The sequence below is a fragment of the Podarcis raffonei genome, chromosome 16, assembly GCF_027172205.1.
Source record: "Podarcis raffonei isolate rPodRaf1 chromosome 16, rPodRaf1.pri, whole genome shotgun sequence".
NCBI lineage: Eukaryota > Metazoa > Chordata > Lepidosauria > Squamata > Lacertidae > Podarcis > Podarcis raffonei.
The window spans coordinates 14,822,249-14,849,205 of record NC_070617.1 but is presented as its reverse complement, the minus strand read 5'-3'; the positions used below and the strand labels follow the sequence as shown (position 1 = coordinate 14,849,205).

The 26,957-nt window shown below is 49.6% G+C and overlaps 1 protein-coding gene across 1 annotated transcript in view; it reads right to left on the bottom strand.

Moving 5' to 3' along the window:
- The window catches only part of PYGM (glycogen phosphorylase, muscle associated), a 28,548-nt gene extending 3,930 nt beyond the window's left edge, over positions 1-24,618 (bottom strand). Inside the window, exons 1-16 of the mRNA XM_053368851.1 lie at positions 24,256-24,618; positions 17,131-17,232; positions 16,891-16,969; positions 15,683-15,918; positions 14,643-14,754; positions 13,339-13,421; positions 11,710-11,853; positions 10,828-10,920; positions 9,339-9,485; positions 8,131-8,294; positions 7,841-7,955; positions 6,571-6,672; positions 3,256-3,403; positions 1,992-2,050; positions 1,428-1,569; positions 585-792 (exon numbers count right to left, since the gene is read on the bottom strand). Of these exons, the coding sequence (XP_053224826.1) occupies positions 585-792; positions 1,428-1,569; positions 1,992-2,050; positions 3,256-3,403; positions 6,571-6,672; positions 7,841-7,955; positions 8,131-8,294; positions 9,339-9,485; positions 10,828-10,920; positions 11,710-11,853; positions 13,339-13,421; positions 14,643-14,754; positions 15,683-15,918; positions 16,891-16,969; positions 17,131-17,232; positions 24,256-24,498 (2,177 nt within the window). The 5' untranslated portion in view covers positions 24,499-24,618. The remainder of the gene's footprint in view (positions 1-584; positions 793-1,427; positions 1,570-1,991; positions 2,051-3,255; positions 3,404-6,570; positions 6,673-7,840; positions 7,956-8,130; positions 8,295-9,338; positions 9,486-10,827; positions 10,921-11,709; positions 11,854-13,338; positions 13,422-14,642; positions 14,755-15,682; positions 15,919-16,890; positions 16,970-17,130; positions 17,233-24,255) is intronic.
- Positions 24,619-26,957: the final 2,339 nt, after the last annotated feature.

Here is a 26,957-nt window from a genome sequence, read left to right as displayed (position 1 = left end):
CCCAGCCACTCTGGGCGGCTCCCAATCGAGTGTTAAAAACAATACAGCATTAAATATTAAAAACTTCCCTAAACAGGGCTGCCTTCAGATGTCTTTTAAAGATAAGATAGCTGCCTATTTCCTTCACATCTGAAGGGAGGGTGTTCCACAGGGCGGGCGCCACTACCGAGAAGGCCCTCTGCCTGGTTCCCTGTAACCTCACTTCTCGCAATGAGGGAACCGCCAGAAGGCCCTCAGCGCTGGATCTCAGTGTCTGGGCAGAACGATGGGGGTGGAGACTCTCCTTCAGGTATACAGGACCGAGGCCATTTAGGGCTTTAAAGGTCAGCACCAACACTTTGAATTGTGCTCGGAAACTAGTGGGTTGCTGTGAGAAAGAGGGGAGCTGGACTAAGATGGGTCTGAAACTATATAGGCATTTAAATCTCCAACAACAGGGCTGGCCTTTGCCTCCTTGCCTTCATGGTACGCCCCTTTGAGCACTTTGAAATCGCAGCAAAGGCCAGAAGGGCGGGCAGAAGAAGCCCAGGAGCCAAGGAAGGTCAATGGGGCCCAGAATGAGCAACCCCAACTGGCACACTCACCCCTTCCTGTCCAGCTCGTCCACGTCCTCCACCCGCATGCCGAAAATGAAGAAGTTCTCCTCGCCAGCCTCCTCGGCCATCTCCACGTTAGCACCATCCATGGTGCCAATCGTCAGTGCCCCGTTCAGCATGAACTTCATGTTCCCGGTGCCAGAGGCCTCTGTGCCAGCTGTGGAGATCTGTTCCGAGAGGTCGGAGGCAGGGACCACTGCAGGGAAAGCAGGGGGGGGGGCTCAGTGGGGAGGCCTGGGGTTGTCACACAAAGGGACAGGAGAAGCCCACCCAAGAGATAGGGAGATCGTCCTCCTTTCCAGCCTATGTCAATCACAGACAGGCTCATTTATCACAGACTCCATCCCGTCGCGTTTGCATATCCATCTGCAAATTTCGTTTGTGTGTGTGGTGGTTGTTTTCAATCCCCATGATTTTTTAGAAAGTCAATGCAGATTTTAATCTGTTTCATTACTTTAACTTTCTGAAAGCTTTAAAGACTTGTTTTTAATTTTTCTTATTGATAATTTCAATCCTTTTCATCTGAAACAACTTTGAGGTTTCTTTGTTTTAAAAAAAACCATCAAGCAGCGTACAAATTTTACGAAATAAAAAATTTGTGCTAAAATATATTATCACAAAATATACTGAATTTTTTTTTTATCTTGATGAATGCATTTCTAAACACATTCTAAAATATGCATTGCGATGCGTCTTGCTGCGCATTTCAGGCAGAAGCCTTCATCTCAAATGTCGAAGGATAATGACATCCCAAGCTCCAGGTGAGCCCAGGTGGGGTGAAGCTGGTCAGCTGAGAGAATCCCACAAGCCCACCCTGGCCCCTTGAGTTACCTTTCTCAGCCAGCGAGACACGGTAGTTCTCTAAGAAGATGACCTTGAGCCGATCTCCGATGACAGGGTCGTGATTGACAATGTCCCCAATGGACGTGATGAGTTTGATGATCATCTTGGCCATGTGGTAGCCAGGGGCAGCCTATGGAGAAGAGAAGATTTAAGATGGCCCTAACAGGTGGGAGAAATGGGCCAAAACTTCTTGTTGCCATCCATCTGCCTCGAGAGACAATGGAGTGTGCCTCCGTGGGTGAAGTCAAACCGCTGCCTTATCTATGCCAAAGTGACCTCCCTGGGGCGCAAGCCTGGGCAGGGTGTATGGAGGTCCTGGGCTGCCCAGACAACAAGGCCCCCCTCTTGGTCTCGCTGATGTGGTCCAAAGGAAGGCAGAGCAAGGCATTTGGCACCAGCTTGGCTGCAGGAATTGCAGGAAGGGGGCATATAAGGCGCCAACCAACCCTTTCCTTCCTATCTGCCCCACCCCTCTCCAGACTTGCCACCCTCACCCATACAACAGCCCCCCAGAACTTGTCACCCCCACCCTGCACCGCTCATGGCTCTCACTTTGCCTCCAATCATGATCGTCCGTGGCACAAATTGCTTGTTTGGCTCCCTCTTGATCCCTGCAGGGAGGAGAAAAAGGTGAAACAAACAGCGACACTCTGGGACCTCCTGCCCCAGATTCAGGGAGCTGCAATGCCCCCACCCCTGCAATGTCCCCACACCAGATTTCACCAGGTTGCCCAAACTCTTCCTCTAATGCTTGGCAGCAGAAAGGAGGTAAAGGAGGTTCTCTCTGGCACTACCCCATCCCAGCTTTGGGGTAGGAGAGGCCTAGGGCCACAGAAGGGGGAGAGGGGAAACCAGCCTTCCCACAACCCCCATTAATTAACATGACAGCATTAATTAACTTCACAGGCACCAAAGCACTGGTGGAAGTCTTCCTAGCCAGTTCGCCTGAACCCACTGGCTGTAGCCAGTGTTGGAGGACAGTATCAGTGTGTATGTGTCCATGTGTGCTTCCCAGACAATGCAGAGCCGACTTCTGCACATGAAACTGTGCAGGCATCAAAATGCCTTGGGCAAGCCCTCATCAGCCCCCGCTCCAGCTGATTCTTCCCACATTTTTAAAAACAATAAAACACTGCACATTATTTTAAAAAGGTAAAGGACTCCTGGACGGTTAAGTCCAGTCAAAGGTGACTATGGGCTTGCGGCGCTCATCTCGCTTTTCAGGCCGAGGGAGCCAGCGTTTGTCCACAGTCAGCCATTGCCATTACAGTCATACCTTGGTTCTCAAACGCCTTGGTACTCAGACGTTTTGGCTCCCAAATGGAAGTGAGTCAGTTTGCGAACATTTTTGGGAAGCCGAATGTCTGATGCAACTTAGGCAGCTTCCAATGGAGTGCAGGAAGCTCCTACAGCCAATTGGAAGTCGCGCCTTCATTTTCGAACAGTTCCAGGAGTCGAACGGACTCCCGGAATGGATTAAGTTCAACAACCAAGGTACAACTGTATAAGAGAACAAGGGAGGTGTTCATAGTGAATTCTGGCACCTCTTTTTCTAGAAAAATAGCACTGCTCCTGCCTCTCCTTATCTCTACAGCACCGCCCCCCTTCTCAGCCCTTCCAGGAGAGGAGGGGGCTGCTGACCACTCAACTCAGCCCCCTCCCTGGTGGCTGGAATCAACGTGGAGCCGCCAGTTCCCAACCCTAATCCCAACCAGTCCCAAAATGCGGAAATTAGGAGTTTGTGGGTGGGTGTCCCCACTTCCCCCAGGGGAAGGGGACATCAAGGGGATCAGAATAGCCCGAGCCCCCTACTCACGGTTGTAGAGTGTGATGATGTGGAGGCAGTTGAGCAGCTGCCTCTTGTACTCGTGAATCCTCTTCACCTGGATATCGAAGAGCGAGTTGGGGTTGATCTTCACTTTGTACTCCTTCTCCAGGTAGGCAGAAAACTTCAGCTTGTTCTCCTGATGTGGGGGGGGGGGAGGCAGAGGGGTGTGAGTTTTCCCAGAGCACACCCCCAAAAATACAACTGCGGACGCAAGAGAAACCCCACGGGACCCAACTAACAAAAGGGATATTGCTGCTTACTAGAGCAAGACTTTTGTTTTTTTAAATGATATTTATTGAAATTTTTTTAAAATTACAGAAAAAAGACAAAACAGAAAAAGAAAAAGAAAAAAATAAATCCATCATTCTCAAGTTCACAGTTTTCTTTACCTTCTTCCTTTGACCTCCTCCTCCTCCCCTTTCTTGTATCCTGGTTAATAATTATCGCAGCAAATCCTTTCCATGATTCATAATATTCTGTCATTACCTTACCTTAATCTATTTTCATCTTGTCTTATAGCAAACCTTAAAACTTAAAACTTAAATCTTATTTTTACCAACTTCTCATAACCATATCATTATTACTTAATTCTTTAAACATTTTTACTAGAGCCAAGTAATTTCATTTCAACATTTTCCTAAACATTCATCAATTTTTTAAAACAATCCTAGTGATAAAAAAAAGAAATAAAACAATCCAATCTTCATCCAGCGTCCCTTCCTCCTGGTCCCGGGTTTTGTCAGTCCTTTTTATCCCATTGGTCTAGCGCATTAACCTGATGTCCTTATATCCAAGGCCCTCAAGTCTCTTCCATGTCCCTTCCGCAGCTCTTCTTCATATTTTCCTTTCGCTCGTGGGAACTCCAGCTTGGTAATGTTTTTGACCCTTTTCAACATATCAGCCCCATTTCCATAGTCCAGACTAAACTCCATGTGGTATTCAAAAACATGTTTCAGATTCCCTCCAAAATTAAGAGCCCCCACAACTCCAAACATGTGACAGCCCATTGCCAGACTCGGAAAGTCCAAACATCCCTGCATGGGGGGGTCAATCCAACCCCCCATTTCCAAGCCCATCCAAACTTTATCTTTCCAAATCTGGTTTTTCCCAAGTTCATTTGTCAAATCCAAAGGCTCATATTCCTGCAGGGCCGCAACTTCCTCCATTTCTGGCGCCCAAGGTTCAGCAGCATCCTCTTCTCTCATCTGTACTGTCATGGCACACTCCTGTTTTAATTCCTGGGTGGGCTCCATATAATTTCCCACTACCTGTTCAAAAGTTCTGGCCGCATTAATCATCAAATCCGTCTTCTGACTTAACTGATCCAAAAGGGCATTTGTTTTACAAAGAGCACACAACAGAGCTTCTGAAAACATTGTCCTGCAAGGTCACAAGTTCTTTCCCACGATCTGTAACAGCTGCAAGCTCCCTGGAATTAGTTACAGTTTCACAGTCTCCCTCTAGGGGGAAAACTTCTGTTTGTTCTTTCTTTTAAGGACAATAGCAACAAAGTTTCTTTTTTGAGATATTCTGTCAATATTTATTCCTTTAAAATGCAAAAGGAAACAGTGGAATCACTATGTTACTCTTCTTTTAACTGTCTGTCAAAAACATTTGTCTCTGGTCAATGAGCTTCAAACGTCAGTCTTGACACCCCGCTCCAGGATCAGAACGGTGGAAAGTTTACTTTAAACTCACTTCTGCAGGTTAAAACAGTCCAAAAAAGATCCCCCTTCTTCTCCTGCTACCGAAGGGGGGGTTCAACAATCTTAAATGATGAAAGCCAATCCTTTGAAAGTGATTCCTAAGCTCTAGTTTACGTTGTCTTTGCTTTGTTCTGACTACAAAGAAACGGAAGGCTGACTTCCTGTTTAGACCTTCCCGTTTCAGTACCAAATTGAAATAAATTTTTAAGTCCAATTCCTCTCTACTCGCCAGTCCTTATTTAAAATCCAATTGTTCAAGGTTAAAGTACTCACGGGTGATTCTTTTAGATGCCAAATTGTCCCAGAAAGAAGGCAGCGCTCTCCGGCAACGACTATGCGGCTTCGCTCCACGGAAAAAGCAATTGACTCACAGCACCGCGCTACTTCCCCCTCTTCGCTTCGGAGCCCGTTACTGGGTTCCTTTGCGGGTTGGGGGGGCGCTAAGGGTGCCCGCCGAGTCCCATGGTCACAGGCTTCATCCGACTGTGATTTCTAAAAGGGTCCCCGCTTCGCCGCAGCGGAAAAGACCCGTTTCACGCGGAGCTAGTCCCTCCAGTTCAGAGGGAGTCCGCCATTGCCGATGGCGCCACCCCGGAAGTCTAGAGCAAGACTTTTGATTCCAGATTCTCAAACTGCATTACATCCCCCCCAACCCCGATCCGGTGACTCTCTTCTGCCAAAGAGGGGGGCACATTATCGGGGGGCACCAAATACAGAACAGGACAGAGTGGGGGATTGCATAGCCTGCAAGTGTCCTGGACCGGGACATCCCATTTTTTTTATCAAAAGAGCACAGAGGTCATTTGGGTTGACATGATCTCATGTGATTTTGCAGGGCAATTCTCTCCCCCCCCCCAAAAAAGTGCTTTTGTTCCAGGCCTGCAATTCTGTGCACTGCCTCCAAATGTGCATTTGTAGGCAGTGTGTGTGAAAAAAGTACTTTTGGGGGTGGTGGCAGTGCAGTGCGAAATCACACAACCAAAACAGCCGCCATTCTCTTGCAATAGAAAAGAGAGAGAGAATATGAATCAGCAAAACAGAAATATGTGACGAACTACGTCCTGTATAGAATCAATACAGGACACAGCATTTTACATTGAAATACAGGACAATCCTATATTATACAGGATGGGTGGCAACCCTTCTGTAACCTCTGAGCATCAGCAAGATTCCCACTGAATTCCAGTGAAGGATCTGAAAAGAAAGGAGGCAGTCCGCCAAACAGGCAGGAGGGGGGTCTTCTGGGTGCCAGCATGGCACAAGAGGCTTGTTACAGTTTACACACAAGCGCTCACAGAGTGTCAGGGTACTGCTGACCACAGCCCCTTGTGGTGGGTTGCATATAACTGCAGCTTCTTCCCAGGGAAGGAATCTCCAGAGCGGCTCCCCCCACCCCAGCTGCCCATTGGTTCGTCCTGGGCAGGAAGGAGGATAAAAGGACTTCCTTACTTGGCAGTTGAGCCTCCCTTGGGCAACACAGTCTACCAGAGCTCTTGTGTGTGCCTTGAATGTTTGGCCTTTCAGCTCCCAGGTCCCAGCTGTTTTTCAAACTCCTGCCACCAGCCCAGCCCTAGCCCATGGACCCCTTATTCCTCACCTGTTTGACTTTTGCCACGTCCCGGATGAAACCTTCATCTTCCACAAAGTTCAGGAGTTTCTTCAGCTGATCCAAGTCGGAGATGTAGTCTTCCCCAATGCGCTGGAGGAGGAAATGGGAAGAAAAAAACTCACCACAAGCCCCCCAGGAAGTGGGGAGTGTGGGGCACGCACCCTCTGCAACAGCAACCAGGAGAGAAGAAGAAGACGAGTTTGGATTTGATATCCCGCCTTTCACTCCCTTTAAGGAGTCTCAAAGCGGCTAACATTCTCCTTTCCCTTCCTCCCCCACAACAAACACTCTGTGAGGTGAGTGGGGCTGAGAGATTTCAGAGAAGTGTGACTGGCCCAAGGTCACCCAGCAGCTGCATGTGGAGGAGCGGAGACGCGAACCCAGTTCCCCAGATTACGAGACTACCGCTCTTAACCACTACACCACACTGGCTCTCCCCCTCCTCTCCCCTCTGTGCTGGCCGCTTTCCCTCACCCTTCCTGTCCGAACAGTAAGATTTACAAGTGTCCCGAGGCTTCACACAAGGCCAAACCTATCCCTGGTTTTCAACACTCTGATCAGGGAAGGTGTGAAATAATAATTGAAAGCACCACCAAGCCACATGCAGAGGGTCTTTCTGATGTGCCATGTAAGAGCCACAGCCAGCTCATCTCAGGACCAAATGGGATGTGACAGTTAGTTGCAGGAGTGCCACTGATGGGCACGTGTTTTGTTATGGAAACCTGCAAAGTGAGAGGAATCTTCCCTTAAAATGCAAATAGCAGTCTTTGGGGAGGCAGAGAGAGAAAGGGTTAAATTCCACACACACATATACTTTGAATGCAGCAATTAATGGCAGGCCCAGTTTGGCCATCTGATCTGCCATTTGGAGGAGGGGTCCCTTAAACCAGAAGAAAACTAGCATACAAACTCAAAGGTATGGATGCAAAAATTAATTTGATTCTATAATGCCAAGTGGAGGGGTAGTTAAGAAGAAATACAATGGCATTTTAGATCCAACAGATTTCAAAAAATCAATACTTCCACCTTTGCACACACACACACACACACACACACACACAGCCTTAATCCAACTGTAATTGAGAATGTTGCATTAAAATGCCATTGAAGAGACTAAACGTCCATATTTTGTGAATCAAATGTGGGAGCCGACCGGCCCAAAATTCTTTGTTTGTTTTTCAAGTGAAACCTCCAAGACTTTGCATTTGGCCAAATGGGGAAAAGCCAGCAGGGAGGGCCTCATCCTGCTCATCTTCACCTCGGCAATGATTTCAGCCAGCCCTGGGTTGCACAAGACCAGCCAGCGACGGGGGGTGATGCCGTTGGTTTTGTTCTGGAATTTGTGTGGCTCAAACTCATAGAAGTCTTTAAACCTGGAAGAGGAGTAAGAGGAGAACTGCAATTAGAGGCACTTGTGGAATTTGATGGACCAACACTCTGGCGGTTTCATATGTTCATACCAGCCACCCAACAATGTGTCATGGGACCAGAAGAGGGCAGGAAAGGGAAGGGGGGTGAAGCCTGCCTGTCGTGGGGCAGAGTACCTACACGGTGGCCTTCAGGATCTCGGAGTGGATGCGAGCCACGCCATTGACAGCATGGGAGCCCACGATGCAGAGGTGGGCCATGTTGATGCGCTTGACGCTGCCTTCCTCCACCATAGACATGCGGCGCATGCGGTCGAGGTCCCCGGGAAACTTGGCATAGACTTTCTGCAGGGACAGAAGGGTGCCCCAAAGAAGACATTAACACCCATTCCCATTTATAGGGCCCACCCCCTCCCTGCCATCTCTGCTCCAAGCCCAAAATTTCAAGCACAGAACCAGGGTTTGAATTAGAGCAGGGTTTCCCAAACTTGGGTCTCCAGCTGTTGTTGGACTACAACTCCCATCATCTCTAGCTAGCAGGACCAGTGGTCAGGGATGATGGGAATTGTAGTCAGCTGGAGACCCAAGTTTGGGAAGCACTGAATTCGAGGAAGTGGAACCAAACCCCCCGACCAATTTGCTTTTAAAATGCCACCGGAGAGAGAGATGATTTAGCAAAAAGAGTGGGGATAGGAGTGTGTTCATTCAGCACCCCCCAGTTTTCTGTTGCCCAACAATTCAGGCACTGACTCGAAGTGTCCTGAGCGGTGCCTTCCTTACTCAGCCCTTGAGCTCCTTCCCCAGAGGTAAATGAAGGGCCAGGGCCAGATTAAGACCTTTAGAGGCCCTACGCACCTGAAAGATTTTGGTGCCCCCATACATACCTATTTCAAAATATGAACAATATTAACACGCAAAATATAATTTTTATTTTTCAAAATGAAATGGAACCCACAGTAAGATGGAAAATAATGTTTGTGTACCTGCACTTTTATATATTTGAAAATAATTATTTTTTCCATTTGCAAAACCTTTGATCAAATCTTCAAAAACAAATCTTACGTCACATATCTGCTTCTATACATAGTGGAGATAAGGCATCACCCAACCTGCTTTGTTGCAATAGTTGTTCTGTTGGGATTTTTTACTATACTTCAGCGGAGATAGTGAATGCTCAGATGAGCAAATTTGTGGCCATTCATGTTAAAAATCCGGCAACGAGGAATTTCTGCAGTGCCCTCCTTCTCGATGCCCTAAGCACGTGCTTATTTTGCTTAATAGTTCATCCAGTCCTGGGGAGGGTGCTGGGAAGGGTCCTCCCAACTCCCCACCCCCCCCACCCGCCCCCAGGGGCCTCCCTTCTCTCCCACCCGGGGCTATTGAACTCACATCGAGGAAGCGCTGGTTGATCTCATAAATGATCTCCAGGTGGCGGGGCAGAAGGGCCTCAAGGAGGTGGACAGGCCAACGCTCCAGAGCCTCTGGCAGCACGGTGTGGTTGGTATAGGCACAAGTTCGCACTGTGACATCCCAGGCCTAGAAGGGACACAGAGAGAGAGACTGAGAGAGAGAAGCAGCAGCAGCAGCCCTTGAGCCAAGCTGGACCAGCTCAGGAGGATCCTGCTGCCTGATCGATTGATGATGGCTCTGCAGAGTCTTCAAAAGGGACTGGAAAACAGTGATGGAGAAAGCAGATAAGAGAACCCCACCCCACAATGCAACCCCTGGGGTATCCCTGGTGAGGAGGAGCACAACCATGAAAAGGAGACCCGGTTAAAAGCTTGTTTCTAACAGGACTGCCTCCTGTTTCCTTGACATGCACCTGGAACAGGAGGACATAGGCACAGGCCAATATACCCTTTCAATACCGCTACTACCAACAATGCTTTTTAGAAAGGCTGTTGGGAAAGGAGCCCAAAGTAAAGCCGCCCTCCCACCACACCCCTTTCTGCCCAGCTGGTCCAGGCCTGACCAGGCTTTTGATTTCGTGGTTTCTCTGCCCACCTGGTAGGATTGCAGGACCTGAGCCTTTCCCAGGGTTTCATTTCAGCCAAAGCTACCAAGGGGAAGGGTCTGTGTTGGATCCTAGGGTTTGTTTTTGGAAGGGGTAAGCAGAGGCACTCTTTGAGCACCCCCAAAGAGCCTGTCCCTCACATCGGAGCAGTTGCAAGGAGCCCCCAGGAGCTGTCCTGGGATTATGTGGAAAGAGCCAATTCTCCGGGCATCCCTCCTATGGGAAACCTGCCTGGATCCCTCTCTCTGCCTGCCTGCCAGCGAGCCTCACTTGCCGAGCACAGGGGTCCTTTAGAGAATGGGTCCTGGAGCAAGAGAGTGCTCAAGCCACCAGCTTTCCCCCTGCCTTGCCTGACCCCTGCCTGGGACCTTCACAAGATGAAGATGCTTCTTAAATATTCTTGCATTCTCTGAATGTTTATTTTTGTAGGGAATGTTCTTTGGCTTTTTAGCAGGAACACTGATGTGCTGGGTTTTTATACTGCTGAAAGGTTTTGAATTTGCATCGTTTGTAGCATTTGCATTTGCATGATTGTATTTTTGTGTGTATCTGTATTTGTGTGTATCTGGGAGGGTTTTGGCCTGACAGGCAGCATATAAATAAACAAGAACATTAACATAACATTCCTCTTCCTGCTGTCAGAGTTTCCTTTGGCTGTTGGGTCTCGTTTCATTTAGCGCTGGGGTCATATAAATGCATTTTATGATTGTGACTTCATTGTCGTTTTAAATAGTCATAAGCTGCCTCCTCATGAAAAGGCGGGCTAGACATTATTTACATAAATAAGCTCCGTGGGGAAGGATTTCTGCATCCGTCCACCCTGCTCTGGCACCGACCGTTGCTTAGAGTCCAGCAGCTCCTCACCTTGTCCCAGTCCAGCTTCTCAATGTCCACTAAAACCCTCATGAGTTCTGGGATGGCCAGAGAGGGGTGGGTGTCATTGAGCTGAATAGCAACCTGGAGGAGGCAAGGAAAGAGAATCAGGTAGAGAGGTCAGACTGGAGAAATCAAGGCCGCCCTGTGGCTCCCTTCCCTTGGGGCCCTAAGCACATGATTATGTTGCCTTAACGGTTAATCCAAGGGACGCGGGTGGCGCTGTGGGTTAAACCACAGAGCCTCGGACTTGCCGATCAGAAGGTCGGCGGTTCGAATCCCCATGACAGGGTGAGCTCCTGTTGCTCGGTCCCTGCTCCTGCCAACCTAGCAGTTCGAAAGCACATCAGAGTGCAAGTAGATAAATAGGTACCGCTCCGGCGGGAAGGTAAACGGCATTTCCGTGCGCTGCTCTGGTTCGCCAGAAGCGGCTTAGTCATGCTGGCCATATGACCCGGAAGCTGTACGCCAATAAAGCGAGTTGAGCGCCGCAACCCCAGAGTCAGCCACGACCGGACCTAATGGTCAGGGGTCCCTTTACCTTTTAATGGTTAATGCAGCCCTGCTCCCACCCCATTGCAGAGTCCCCACAGGAGGGAGGGAGTGTAACTGCCAGGAGCCCCCCATTTCCAGATGAACCTGGCTCTCCCTCTGGCCTCTGCACACTGTTGAGTGAAAACAGGCAGGCAAGGGAGCAAGGGAGGCCAGCTGCCGATCCTTGTCACCGGCTACCACTTCTGCTGAGTCCAAGTGACAGAGAGAAGCAGCAACAGGCACGGAGGAGAAATTGGCAGGCGACTGACAACAACACTGGCCCCAAACACCAAGCCAGCTTGCACTCCAAGCCCCTGTCAGAGAAACCAGCCCCGCTACCTTGTCTGGGAAGGCGTCGAAAGAGGTGCGGACGGGATCGCGGCTGCCAAACTTGGAGGACTTGAAGCGGCGGATGATGTCTTGCAGCGTGGCAGCCACAACAAAGTACTCCTGCTTCAGGCGCAGCTCCTTGCCCTCAAAGAACTGCAGAGGATGGAGGCAAGGGGAACCCAAAGGTCAGCACAAGGAAGGCAGGGGAGGAAGGAAGCGTAACTGCTGGGAGCCCCCCTCCCCCATTCCCATAAGCAAAAAGATGAGCATTGTGGCAACTTAAGAGCAAAAGCCACATTTGTTTTTAAGACACCACAAGATGACTGCCCAGCCCCGCAACCTACTCAGTTGCCATATTTTGAAGAGCAAAAAAGAGGACACATTTGCCGACTTCTGCTTTTAACTACAGAATGCTATGATGGCTCTCATTTAAATACCCCTACTGGATGTAGGCTATAGACATTTTGCCAAATTTTAAAAATCCGCCCGGACAGATTTTACTCCTGAAAAAGAGGACATGTTCAGGAAAAAGGGGACATATGGCAACCAGACCTGGAAAAGAGATGTATCCTAGAAAAGGAGGACGTATGGCAACCCTAATCTGAAGTTTGTCCACGTCTCTCAAGAAATTGACAGGTGCTGCCCAGGATCCCATTGGGAGCCAGAAGTCCTGGGTTCTAATCACTCCCACTCTACCAAGAGGCAAAACAGAAGCAACAGAGGTGGAAAAGAGAAAGACCTTTGGAAGTAAGGCTCCCAGTGTGTACCATTTCACAATGCATTTATTCCGTCTTTCAGCAATGTGATTTCTCACTATAACGTTTACAACGTGTTTTCCTGAAACATTTTTTTGCTGTGTCTAGATCCAGCCTCAGAGGCAGGACAGAAAGCTGGAGGAGGGGCAAGAGGCAGGCTGCTAAAGATTCCAGGGAGTCTCCCCCCTTCTTCTGCAACCAGCTCCCCTCCCAGAGAAATGAAGAGGGCGGAGCGAAGAGAGACAAGGTGAACAAGTCTCAGATTGCTGGGAGTGGTGGGAAGGCAGGGTCCTTCAATCCTTGCAACTGCCTCATTGGGACAAGACCTACCGGGAAGGGTTGCTGTGATCACAAGGCCTGCGCTGTTTTGGTTTCTTTGAATAAAGAGGTAACTTCACTGACACCAAGTGTTTTCTAATGTTCACCTGCTCCTGACTCCAGCTCCTGACACCAGGTGGCACAAGAGAAGACTGGCTGGGGGCTCAAGAACAAGAGGGGGGAGCTCTGCTGCCGTGCCTGCTGCCTGGGGAGGTTGCCCCATGCTGTCCAATGGTGGGGCTGGTCCCTGTCTCCTTCTCCCCCTCCTCTCACTCACACTGCTGCTCTGGAAAGTAACGCCTGGGGGGAGGCACACCACTTTTATGCTGGGCCGTCCCAGAGAATACTGGAGACCACAAACTGGGAGCACCTGGGCTTGGTCCTTCAGCCAGCATAGGTAAGAGAAGAGAGCTCAGAAACCTCCTCAGACTTTTATTTTCTTCTGCTTGCTCTCATCATGTGTGGTATCAGATGCAAGTCTAGCCTCTACATTAGTCTCCCCACAACTCCCTGAATTTCTGGAACATTTTCTCACACATCAGGAAACTGAAATTACAGAACTTACGTTGTCGTTGGGGTACAGGACCCGGGAAATGTTCTCAGCCAGGTTTCTGTCCAGCACTGCCTGGATGTAGCCACCGACATTAACTGGGAGAGAAAGGGAGAGATGCAATCTATTCAAATGGGGCAAAAGTTATACAGAAGCTGCCTTGGAGGGGGCTGGACTAGATGACCACCTGTGTCCCTTCCAACTCTATAGTTCTATGGTTATAAGTCAGCCTGTTTCTCTAGCCAGCTCAGTGCTGCCTGCGCTAACCAGCAGGGGCTTTCCCAGCCTGACCTGGTGGTGGGAACTGAACCTGGGACCTTCTGCATGCCAAGCAGGTAAGCTCACTAAGAGATGGGAAGCCACCTTAGAGCAGGTCACCCAGCCCAGAGCATGGCGCCTGGGTTCTCCAGGGTGGTCTCGGGCAGGAAGAAGGGGGGCCTTTCCCATTACCTGCTGGCACCTGGCTCTTTTCTTAAGCGGAGAGATGCCAGCAGAGGTTCTGCATGCCAAGCAGGTGCTCTGCCAAAGAGCTATGATGGTCCCTCCCCTAAGTGAGGTGCAAGAAAACCTCTAAGGATGTCCTGCACCCACAAACGCTGCAGAGTTCTTGTCAGTAGCCAAACACACACTGAGAGACAGACATATGGAGTGACCGAAGAAGGAGCTTCCTTTCTAGCAGGCATCGATAGGCTTCTCCTCCATTAATTTGTCCAGTCCTCTTTTAAAGCCACCCAAGATGGTGGCCATCGCTGCTTCCTGTGGCAGGGAGTTCCACAGTTTAGCTATGCACTGCATGGAGAAGGACTTTCTTTTATCTGTCCTGAATCCAACATTCAGCTTCTTCGGATGTCCAAAGTGTAAGGAAGAGGAAGAACTTTTCTCTATTGACTTTCTCCAGATCTGAAAGGCAAGAAGCTGCCCCACACTGAGTCCACTGTCTACACTTACAGGCCCCGGCTCTCTAGGGTTTCAGGCAGGGGGTGTTCCCCATCCCATGTGGAGACGCCAGTGGGGATTGAACCCAGGGGACCTTCTGCATGCCAAGCAAACGCTCTGCCTGCTGAGCCACACAAGGCCTTCTCGGTAGTGGCGCCCACCCTGTGAAACACCCTCCCTTCAGATGTAAAGGAAATAAGCAGCTATCCTTTCTTTAAAAGACATCTGAAAGCAGCCCTGTTCAGGGAAGTTTTAAATATTTAACGCTGTACTGTTTTTAACACTTGATTGGGAGCCGCCCAGAGTGGCTGGGGAAACTCAGCCAGATGGGCGGGGTATAAATAATAAATTATTATTATTATTATTATTATTAATCCACTTACAGTCCTTCAGGTTGAACTCGTTGGGCGCCCGAGCAGACCACAGCCGCATGGTGTTGACGACGTTGTTGCGATAGCCGGGGACGGGGGTGTCGTAGGGGAGGGCAAGGACCACCTGCAAGGCAAGGAGGAGGGTTCTGAACTGCCTTGGGGCTGCCTGCTGAGCACCCACCAGCAGACAGCAATCCTGGTCAGGCTGCCTGGGATGAAGAGAGGCACAGCAGCAAGACCCCCACTCCTGCAAGAGACTAGGAGGGCCTAGGAGCAGGGAGGGCGGACCTTGAGGTTGCCTTGGTTGGCCACTGCCAAGGGCACAGGCCCAAGGGGTGCGTACAAAAATTGCACCTCTCCACTCTGGCTCGAAGTGACCAGGAGCTCACCCACTCGGCTGCACACTGCCCAGGCTGCTCTGGGCACAGGAATCTGGCCACTGGTGTGGGCCATCAGAGCAGCCCTGGAGAGCCCCCTCCCCAGTTGGCTGGTGGTGCTATTTAAAGTGTGGGCAGAGCACCAGCAGAGCTTGGAGGGAAGAAAGAGCAGGAGGCGTTGCAGGAAGGGGGGGACGCAAGGAAGGAGGCAGAAGGGAAAGGAAGGAGGCAGGCAAGAAGGCAGGCAGACCGATGGAGGAGGAAGTGGAGGAAGAGAGCAGAGCAAACCCAACCTTGATGGGTGTGGAGGAAGACATTGGCAGAGCGCAGAACGCAACAAAAAGCAAACCTATTGAGTTTTTGGTCCATGGTCTCTCCAGGCTTCAGAGGCACCAATTCAGCTCCTTGCCAAGGGCCCAAAGAAGCCTTGGCCCCCCTAGCTATGGGTTCAGCACCATTTCTGGCCCCTGCAAGCCACACCAGGGCACATCTGTGCACATCTGAGCACACCCCATATTTGGACTGGGGAGGCAGAATCCTTATTATCATTGTTGATTAAATTTCTATGCCACCCTTCATCCGAAGGTCACAGGACGGTTAAGCCACATAAGAACACAAGAATACAAAGCAAATCTACCCCCCGCCTTCCGGTACCCTCCTCTCATTCTTACTGACCTGGGTGTCTACCCATTTCACGCCATCATGGTCATGCTGGACGCGGCCGTAGAAGTGCACAGGGATCATGTACTCTGGACGGGCCTTCTCCCAGGGGTTCCCATAGCGCAGCCAGTCGTCAGCCTCCTCCACCTGCCAGCCCCCACAGATCTTCTGGTTGAAGATCCCGAACTCGTAGCGGATGCCATAGCCATAGGCTGCCAGGCCAAGGGTGGCCATGGAGTCCAGGAAGCAGGCTAGTTGGAGAAGGAAGGGAAAGGGTTAGCGGAGCCAAGGGGGGCTTGGGCTGCATTCCTCTAGGGCTTCCACAGGAATGGATGGATTGGTTGAGTTCAAAATTATGCCACTTGCCCACAACGGGCTGCTGGGCCTATAGCGGCTTACAGCAAACATTAAAAGTGTCCAAATACAGAGCATTGGAAATACCATTACAGGATATGTCAGTATAGGACTAATTTAGCCAGCCAGCCCTGGTGATCATCTAATGTTTATTGGATGGATTTCCCCCCAAATTGATTTTTGAATTCTGAATTTATTGTTATTCATGTTTTATGCTGTATTTTATGCTGTTTTTTGTTGCATGAATTAAGTGTTTTAAATTTGTCGTTAGCCGCCCTGAGCCCGGTTTTCTGAACTGGGAAGGGCGGGGTATAAATAAATAAAAATTATTATTATTATTATTATTATTATTATTATTATTATTATTAAATTTTAAAATGGCAAAAAACATCAATTTGGCAAATGCAAGGGAAAAGGAGCAAGCTTGTTTTCTGTTGCTCTGGAGGGGAGGACCTGAATCAGTGGACTCTTGTGACAAGGAAGGAGATCCCGACTAAACATTAGGAAGAACTTTCTGGCAGTAAGAGCTGTTTGACAGTGGAACGGACTCCATCAGGAGCTGGCGGACTCCCCTTCACTGCCAGGGGTTCTTTAACTCTGATTCCTGCCCTGCAGGGGTTGGAATAGATGGCTCTAGGGGTCCCTTCCCATTCTATGATTCCATGAGACAGCTGTGTTGGGAGGAGGAGGAAGACTGTCAACACAGGAGTGCACTCCCCCCCCCCGATCCTCGGCAGCAACAGGAAGGCCACGGTCATCCTAGGTCATCCTAGCCCCACCTGGAGATGCTGCCAGGGAGAGAGAGGTGAGAGGTGCTTGCAAAGCAGGGGCTCAGCCACCGAGTGGCAGCCCCTCCTCTGGTGGCTCACCTGCCAGGCGCCCGAGCCCTCCGTTACCCAGGCCAGCATCTTCCTCGATCTCCTGCAGCTCTTCCATGTCCAGGCCGAGCTGTTGGACAAAAGGAGGGTGCGGAGGGGAGAGGGGGTTGAATTAGCTCAGGTGGGGGTGGGGGGAAGCCCCCAGCCCCAGGAATCTCCCAAGCCTCCTTGGCCCATCACCACCAACCACCTTATCCACTCACACCCCAGGCCCCTTGACAGGCCCCAAACCTGGTAGGTGGCTTCATCGCAGGCATTCTGCAAGGCCAGGTTGACCATGGTGTTCTGCAAAGTGCGCCCCATGTAGAACTCCAGAGACAGGTAATAGATGCGCTGCAGGAGGAAGAAGATTGAGGAGGAGTTTGGGAGGAGCAAAGGTGGACCTGTGAGCTTGTGTTGTGCTTATGGGAAGAAACTGTGCGCTGCCGTCTTCCATGGAGAGGATTAGATTTGGATTGTTGTTCTTATCACCATTGCGTTGCTTTTATTGAACAAGATGTTGCGCCTTGGTCACCTTTGACTGTTGTTGTTTCGAAACACAATAGATTTTCTTTAGTTCCGCAGATATAAATATGGCACTGAGAACAATACTTTTAACTCTTTTTGAAATAAGTATTATAGTAAACTAGAGCTTAGTACCAGAAAAAGGTGGCTGGCAGATTTAAGAACTTAATTCGTTCTGGAGGTCCTTTCTTAACCTGAAACTGTTCTTAACCTGAGGTTCTGTTCTCATCCTGAAGCAAAGTTCCTAACCCGAGGTACTATTTCTGGGTTAGCAGAGTCTGTAACCTGAAGCGTCTGTAACCTGAAGCATCTGTAACCTGAGGTACCACTGTATATAACTGGACATATATAATAGTCCCATAATAGTTTACATCATCCCCAGTAACGTATCCGGGTGACCATTTTCTTGTATCTTATTTCACCAAGTCATAACAAACATGCCCCACTTTTCCAGAGGGGCTGTTGCGAACTAAAGCCTAAACCACCATTGCTCAATTTACTGTGCCTCATTCGTGGCAGTGAGACTTTGCCATGCAGGAGGGAAGAAGCAAATTCCTTGAGGGTCTGAGTGGTCAAGACTGGAGGCAGGACCCCGCTCCCTACTGGCTGAGGGGCTCTGGGGAGCAGCAGAAGAGCCCCACTGCTTTGGGGGCACTCAAGACATGCCCCTGGCATGAACTAAACACTGGTAGAACTCCCTGATGCACCAGCAGAATGCCACATGGGTGCAGCTGGTCCACCTGCCAGTGGAGAAAGGAAGTCATGGGCAAGCAAGGGCACAATCACTTATCTTTAAAACGCTTTGTTCATTATTGGCATAATGACGAGCCCTCTTCTTCAGCGGATATGGCCCATTTGTTTTATAGCTCATCAATACCAGATTGACTGTATCATTCCACACATGTCAGCTCCGAAATAAAGACTCAGTGTGATCAACACAGCTAATCCCAGGTAAGTACGTCTAGAACTGCAGCCTTATTTCACAATTTGCATTTCTGTTTCATGATTTGGAATTTGTAATATATAAAGCCTGCCTGAGCCACTGGCTGAAAGCAGCAGATGTGAGCCACACAGCCCCTATTAAACTGCCTTATACCAAATCAGGCTATTGGCTGATCTAGCTAAAAAAAAAAAAAGGAGGCTCCAGTCCTCACAGTTTTGGATAAAAGGCTGATTTACATAGGGACACAGTGAGTCATGCTGTTGACCCATATAACCTCCAGGTGTTATTGGACTACAGCCCCCATCAGAGGCGGACTTAGGGCACTTTCGCACTGGACACTGAGCCTAGGGGGCGCTGCAGCTACAACATAGTGAATTGAGCAGAACAGAAGGCGAGAGGTTGGCGGGACCAAATTTTGGCCTTGCACAGGGTGCTGCGGGAATTTGAAAGACCCAAGTCTGCTGCTGCTTCCATCACCCTGGCCATTGGCTGTGCTGCCTGCAGGGGCTGATGACAGGTACCACATTGCTTACCTCTGGTCTACACAAACTTGCAGCAGCTCTCCAGCCTTACAAAAAGAAGTCTTTTCCAGCCCTACCCAGGGGCTGAACCCAGCCTCTGCTGTGTGCCAGTGGTCTCTCCTGGGAGCACAGGAAGCTGCCTTGTATCAGAACAGGCAGCTTGTCCATCTCGGCCTCCAGGGGTGACACACAGACCTTTTATCTACTCACCCCTGGAGATGCCAGGGATCAAGCGTGGCCCTTTCTGCCCGCCTGCCTGCCTGCCAAGCAGGGGCTACAGGTCCCTCTCCTGACAGTTCCCCTCTATTCTACCAGGATCTTAGGTGGTAGCTGTGTGGCCACCTCTGCATTGCAAAAAGGGAGATAAAGGCAACATCTCTTTTTGGATGTTATAGGTGCAAATTTAGAAATATTATAAGTTAGATAGAAAAGTAATGCATCTCACCCACGACAGACCAGCCAGCCTATGTGCCTGCTCGGTTGCTCTCTATATTGCATTCAGTGCTATTTTAATAATAATAATAATAATAATAATGAGGAGGAGGAGGAGGAGGAGGTGCTGGAACTCACCATGAACACCCCACTTATAATGGCAATGGCACCCACCTGAGAGGTGCCGGAACTGAGTTCTGGCTGGGGAAAAAAAGCCCTGATTGCATTTCTCAAGGTGACATACATGGTTCTTCGTCTCCTCATTTAACTCCCACAACAACAACCCTGTAAGGTAGGTTAGACTGAGAAGCAGTGACCGAGCTCAAGGTCACTCCCCACAGAGCTTCAGGCAGAGGGCCTTCTCGGTAGTGGCACCCGCCCTGTGGAACTCCCTCCCACTAGATGTCAAAGAAATAAACAACTACAGTACCAGACTTTCATAAGACATCTGAAGGCAGCCCTGTTTAGGGAAGCTTTAAATATTTGATGGATTACTGTATTTTAATATTTTGTTGGAAGCTTCCCAGAGTGGCTGGGAAAAGCCAGCCAGATGGGCAGGGAATAAATTTATTATTATTATTATTATTATTATTATTATTATTATTATTATTACTTCATGGCTGAGTGGGGATTTGAGCATTGGTCCTCCAGGTCCCAATCAGACATTCTAACCACTAGGCCACACTGGGTTCAAGGCTTCCACCCACTTTCTGCCCAGCTGCTCGCCTTTCTTGCAGTTCTTTTAGATTTAAACAGAACTTGGAAGAGGACTGTCCTCTGTGAGGTAGGACACTCGGCCACATGGTACTTGGGGGGCCAACCAGCCATGGCTGGGTTCAGCCCACATGCAGGGGAACCAGAGGGGTGGACTGGGAAAGGGTGTTATAAGGATGGAGATAATGTAAGCAAAGCTCTCTGAAATTTTAGAAAACACCACATCAATATATTATCTTTATGTAGTATTGTGTCAGCATTGTTAGAGGGGATTCAATTTGGCAAGCAGATCCCACCTCCTGATAAGCCCAGCCTCTCCTCATCTGGATCAGCCTGTGTCCAGTAAGGAATGCCTCTGAGATATTCAAAAAGCAATGCGAGATAGATAGAGATAGAGATATGAGAGAGAGAGAGAGAGAGAGAGAGAGAGAGAGAGAGAGAGAGAGAGAGAGAGAGAGGGAGAACAGGCAGCAAAACTTTACAAAAGTTTGTTCTGTTTTAGGGCACATTTTCTTTGGGGGCAAAAATAGTGTTAGTTTGTTTCTCAATGGCTGGCTGACACAGGCCGGTGGCAGAGAAGCAGGCAATGCTAATAAATGTGAGTTTATTTGCAATGCTATCCTAATCTCGATTCCTGGATATTTTGGGAATTGGGTAGAGTTACTCAGGCTGCAGCCCTAGGCACATGCGCTTAGCACGTAAGCCCTGGTTGAGGAATGAACGCAGGAGGACTTTGCTTCTGAGTGAAGATGCACTAGATGGTGCTGTTAGGGGGGAGACAGGCACTCTGTACATCCTCAGAGGCACCCTGCTTTCCTACTCCTACATATATTCTGTCGCTCCACTTAAAGTGCTCATTGCAGATCATTTCCCCGCACTAAATGTGCGACCAGAAACATTTCTGAACAACAGGATTCCCAGTGTGGTCAATGCCTGGGATAGGACATCCTGCCACCAGCCAAACTCTTGGCATTCTCCAGCTGAGTGATGGCAAAATACTCATCCCCTCAAGAAGAAGCTCCATCTAAGGGACCTTTGTTGGTGCCCAGGCTTACTACCATGACTTACTAATCATTAGCAGCACTAATATATTTATTTATACATGTGATCTACAGCCTACCATTCCTCCAGTGAGTCCAGCCCTGCTTGAATGCACACGCGTACCGCAGATACCATTAGCTAGCTTGATTTCTCTGGGTATGGACCCTTACATAATCAAAAGGTCATCAACCATTCAAACTAAGTATCTGCAGGGTTGGGGAAATGCAAAGTTTGCAGAAGTACAGAAAACATTTATTAGAGACCCCACTCTGCAAAAACAAAGAAACAAACATAACCACAGCCAAATAAGAACTGTGCATGATATAATCAGAATGCTATTGGGGGGCGGGGACCCAGAGGAAGGAAAGAGAAGGTGCTGGAAAATGGCAGAGTTGATCGGCTGGAACCCTGAAGTGCAGCACATGCCACACTGCAATATTTTGTTGCAGGCTCCCTACTACTACTACTACTACTACTAATAATAATAATAATAATAATAATTTATATTCTGCCTTTTCTCCATTGAGCTTAAAGCAGTTTGCAGGGTTCTCCCTCAATTTATCTTCACAACAGCCCTATGAGGGAGATTAGGCTAAAAGAGAGACGAAGGTTGCCCAGTGGGCAGAGTGACTGAATAGAGCATGGGTGGGCAAACTAAGGCCCGGGGGCCAGATCCAGCCCAGTCGCCTTCTCAATCCGGCCTGTGGACGGTCCAGGAATCAGCGTGTTTTTACATGAGTAGAATGTGTGCTTTTATTTAAAATGCATCTCTGGGTTATTTGTGGGGCATAGGAATTTGTTCATTATTATTTTTTTCAAAATATAGGTCTGAGGGACAGTGGACCAGCCCCCTGCTGAAAAAGTTTGCTCACCCCTGGAGTAGAGGTTTGGAGCAAAATCTTTCCTGTCCTCTGACCACTCTGGTCCTCAACTTAAAGTAAATTTACTGCAGCAGTGGCAGCATCATGGCTCCGTGAGAATGACTTCCCAGCAGTGACAGATGAGACCCAGCCTCCTCCACACAGCTGGAATGAGCAGAGCCGGAGTCCAGGGCTCTGGGTGGGATTGAGCCCATTGACATTTCTCACTCCATGAATCCATGTCCTCAGGAATGACTGGGACACTCTGAGCATTCTCAGAGGCACTCCTATGGTTTGTTGTTTCATACGTCTCTAATTATTAAACCCCTCTCTGTAAATGGGGGGGGGAGCACAATCTGGGTTTATTTGGAGAGCTAGCAGATGTGAACCAAAGAGTGGAGATTGCAGGGAAAGAGCAGATTTTGGCTAAACATCAAGGGAACTTTCCTAAAAGTTCTCGGCCAGTGGGGCAGCCTTGCCTCAGGGGGGTCGTGTGTGCTCCCTCTCCCTTCCTCTCCTTTGCTAGAGCTACTTAAGCAGAAACTGGGCAACCAGCCATCAGGGATACCAAAGTCCAGCTTGCACCCTGTGCTGAGGTGGGGGTTGGGCTGGATGACCTCCCAGACCCCCCTTCAGACTCTCACATGATTCTATGTTCTGGGACTCAGCCACAGCACAGGTGTGGTTGCCAGCACAGACTAAGCCCCTTTTTGAGATACTGGGAATGAGCAGCAGGCAAGGAGGCATCGCAAAGGAAAGGTGTTTCCTCTGGCAGAAGGTGTTTCCTCTCCAGAACCAGAACGCAAGGCCCACCACCACTGCTGCTGTTCCTCCACCGGCCGGCTGACCTTTCCAAGCTCGCAAGCCGAGACCGGCCCATCTTGGGTTTGCTTCTGCCAGCTGTATCTGGTGTCCTTCCCCCGGAGCCCTGGTGCTGCTGACACAGGCCTATCCCGAAATTAAATGGCAAAAGTTCACAGCAAATGTCAGGCTGGGCTAAATTTAAAGAGGACGGGAAGAGCTGCCTCCCCTGGTTGGGCCCATCCCTTTGTGATGCAGAGAGAGGGAGGCAGCTACCTGGAGACCCCACCCCCACCCCAGCCTCTGGAAGGCAGAAATTGGGGTGGGTGGGGCAGATCTCCTGGATCTTCACATGCACCTGGATGTGCGGAATGAAAGTTAGTGGGGGGGCTGCTTTGCCTGGTCTTTGAACCTGAAGCCAGGTCAGCTTAGTTATCCACACAGAATATAAACTATGGAACTCCCTGCTGCAGGAGGCCACCCACGTGGATGACTTTAACAGAGGAGTAGACATATTAATTGAGTGGGGGGCTGTTGATGGTTGCTAGCCATGATGGCGGAAGGCAGCAATGCTTCTGAATACCACTGGATGGAAAATGGGAGAGGGGGGGTTGTATTCCTTTCCCTCACCTGCCACCTGAGGACTTTCTTCCTGCAAAGGGCTGGAACCTTTGGGTGGAACACCTGCTTGGCATGCAGAAGTTCTCCCCCTAACAGACCCCCCAAACAGAAGGGGTTTTGCCCTCCAAGCTTCAGGTGGGCGTCTTAGGGCTTTTTGGCCCTCCATCCCGACCCGCGGACGGGAGCAGGTGGCCTCTCTCTCCCGCAGGCGGCGGGGAAGTGTCTTAAGCAGCTATTAATACCCCCGACCGAAGACTGGCTTGGATACCCCGCCTCCCCTGTCGCCCCACCCTCCGGAGGGGCAGCTTCGACACCTGGAGCCACGGGGAACGAGAGGCCGGAGCTTGCTGGAACCCAGACATGCAAAGGGCACGCGGGGGGGGGGGTCCGGAATAAGACACCGGGAGGAGTGCGGGGGGGGGCGGGGAGGCTGACACCAGTTCGAAGAAGGCACGGAGTGCGAAAGGTCAGGCAGAAGGCAGACGCTCCACAGACAGTACTTGAAAGAGCACCCCCCCCCCAAAAAAAAAAAAGTATTCCCCCTCCCCAATCCTTCCTCCCAGGTCACCGTCTAGTCTCATTGAAGGAACGGAGTAAACTCCTTGCTCCCTCCCCCAGCCGACTTTGGAGGTGGGGGCAACCCTGAGCGGACACCCACACCCCTCCACCGGCCCAGGTAGGGGCGCCAACTTAAATAAAATATGGGGGGGGCAAGTAAGCACCGCCCCGTATATTGATCACATGACGGAGCTCACCCATACTATTTGAATGTCACTACCCATCAACTTGTGGGGGGACTCAAATATTTGGGGGGGCGCCTATGGGCCCAGGGTCCTCCCTCGGCTGGGGGCCACCAGCCCATCCCTCCTCCGGACCTCTCCCCCCTCCCGCGCTCCTTTGATCGCCTCCTCCTTCCCACCTTGGGGTCCTTCTCGTAGTAGTACTGCTGGGTGCGGATCCATCGCCCGACGAGGTGGTCGCGGACGGTGTGGGCGAGGGCGAAGTAGTAGTCGCGCGGGGTGGCGACGTTGCGGTCCTTGACGAGGGTGAAGTGCAGGTGCCGGTTGAAGTTCTTCTTCAGGTCCGTCACGTTCTCCACGCCCGCCAAGCCCCGCACGCTGATCTGCTTGCGCTTCTCGTGGTCGGACAGTGGCCGAGACATCCTGGCGGCACGGAGAGTGGCGCGGAGCGGGCGGCTAGGTAGACGGCAGGAGGAGGACTCGACGGGGCGGGCTCCGGGGGCGCTGCGCTCTCCGCTTCGGCACCAGCAAATGCGCCCCAAGCCCCTCCCCTGGGGCGCTATTAAACCCCCGGCCCCTGCTGCATTATTCAGGAGGGGGGGAAGGACCGCCCCCTCGCGCCTTCGACCCCGCCCACACGCCCAGGGAATCCCTCGCGCCTCCTACGCCTCCTGGGGAGAGAGAGCCCAGAGGCTGCAGCTCTGAATCGGGAACCACAGTGGTACCTTGGTTCTCGAACTTAATCCGTTCCAAAACCAAAGCTTTCCAATACCAAGGCACGCATTCCCATAGAAAGTAATGCAAAATGGATTAATCCGTTCCAGACTTTTAAAAACGTCCCCTAAATCAGCAATTTAACATGAATTTTACTAACGAGACCATTGTTCCATCAAATGAAAGCAATAAACAATGTACTGCAGCCACACAATCAATCAATCAGTAGCTGAACTGGGTTCCACACAGTCACAAAAACAAAACAAAAAGAACCACAAAAACAAAAACGCAAAATAAATAGCAAAAACAGACAGACCTCAGCATAACAGTCAACACAGAAGTGTGGCACTCAAAACGGAACATGTTCAGCTTCCGGAAAAAGTTCGCAAACTGGAGCACTTACTTCTGGGTTTGCAGTGTTGGGTTCCAAGTTGTTGGAGTACCAAGGCATTTGAGAACCAAGGTACCACTGTATTGCAGTCACAGAAGAGTTGGAAGGGTCTCTGGGAGCTAGGATCTCTTTGACACACACACACCCCAATAAAATATTTGAGGGGACCAGGTCATGGGCGTAGCCAGGATTTATTTTAGAGGGGGCAGGCTTCATGTGGGGGGGGGCAGAACCGAGTTATCTGCGACGCAACTGGTCAGTTAGTCAAGTATTTTTATTTTATTTTTTTACTTGCTGGGAGGCAGCTGACCCCTGCAACCCCTGGCTGTGCCCATGGGCCAGCCTCACCCTACCCCAAGTTGATGGACATTGTCATTCAAATAGTGTGCCTGTGCTGTGTAAAGTGATTGATTATGCAGGGAGGGACTTACCTGCACTCCCCCCCCCCAATATTTTATTCAAGTTGGAAACCCTGGAAGAGTCCCAAAGGGTCATCTAGTACTTGAGTTTCAAATAACCTCCCTTGCTAGATATCGATAAATAGGGATGGGATCAATAGCTAAATATATAAAGGTTTTTTATCCCACACTGCTTGCTCGTTCAGTCTGCTATATTAAGGGTTAATAATTTCCCCCAAATGCCTCCAAATAGCAGATACAAATTTATTTTCCCTTGCACTTTCTGATGTGGGTAGAATACAACCAAGTTCCATTTTTTTCAATCAAGATGCCTTCCACTCTCCTGCCTTCTCTAACTCTCTTCACCAACCTTGTGAGTTTAGGCGCCTCCCAGAGCCGATAATTTCCCTGTGGAGGATGAGGAATTTCCCCCATTTTTGCAGATTACCATTTTGCTGCTGCCTGTACATCGGCTGTCATTTCCTGGTTGGAAGGTACTCAAATATTAATATTACAAATGGAGCTCTGGAGAGATCCTGGCCAAGATTTGTTTTACAGTGGTACCTCGGGTTACAGACGCTTCAGGTTACAGACTCCGCTAACCCAGATATATTACCTCGGGTTAAGAACTTTGCTTCAGGATGAGAACAGAAATCGCGTAGCGGCGGCGCAGCGGCAGCGGGAGGCCCCATTAGTTAAAGTGGTACCTCAGGTTAAGAACAGTTTCAGGTTAAGAACAGACCTCCAGAATGAATTGTTCTTAACCCAAGGTACCTCTGTACTTTGCTTCTGTTAATATAAGCACCCAAAACGTTTCCATTAGTGGGCATTCCCAAATGATGCGGAGGATGTTTGCCTTTGCAGGGTTTTGCATCTACGGTGTGGGCTGTTTATTATTGCACATATCATGTTCACTCCAGTTGGTGGGGGTTAAAATACCAGTAGGCCATGATTTTATATATGAAAAAATATTTAAGCATCATGCAAATTTATAAGTGTTTTTCCAAGCCCAAATATCCACTTTTATCAATATATATTGCTGTGCATATCCACATTGCACTTTAATTGGAATTTGTGCTGAGATGTTTCCAATTATGTGATTATATTATATTATACATTTGTCCCTGAGGTTCCTTTCAGCTTATTGTTTCTAAAAGCCAGTGATTCAAAATTAGTACTATCCATCAGTGCCCCAAACATTCTCAATAAGTTGCTTACTATATGCCGTACCTGAAAGTTACTGAATGAAATGCAGTTTTATATTTTGTAATGTTTTGCAAGTGATAGCCAAACTACTTTGATTTATAGCGTGAGATTTGTCCGAATTTGTCTAGTGTCTTTAAAAGAGGTTCAAATTATTCTTCTCATCTTTTGAGAT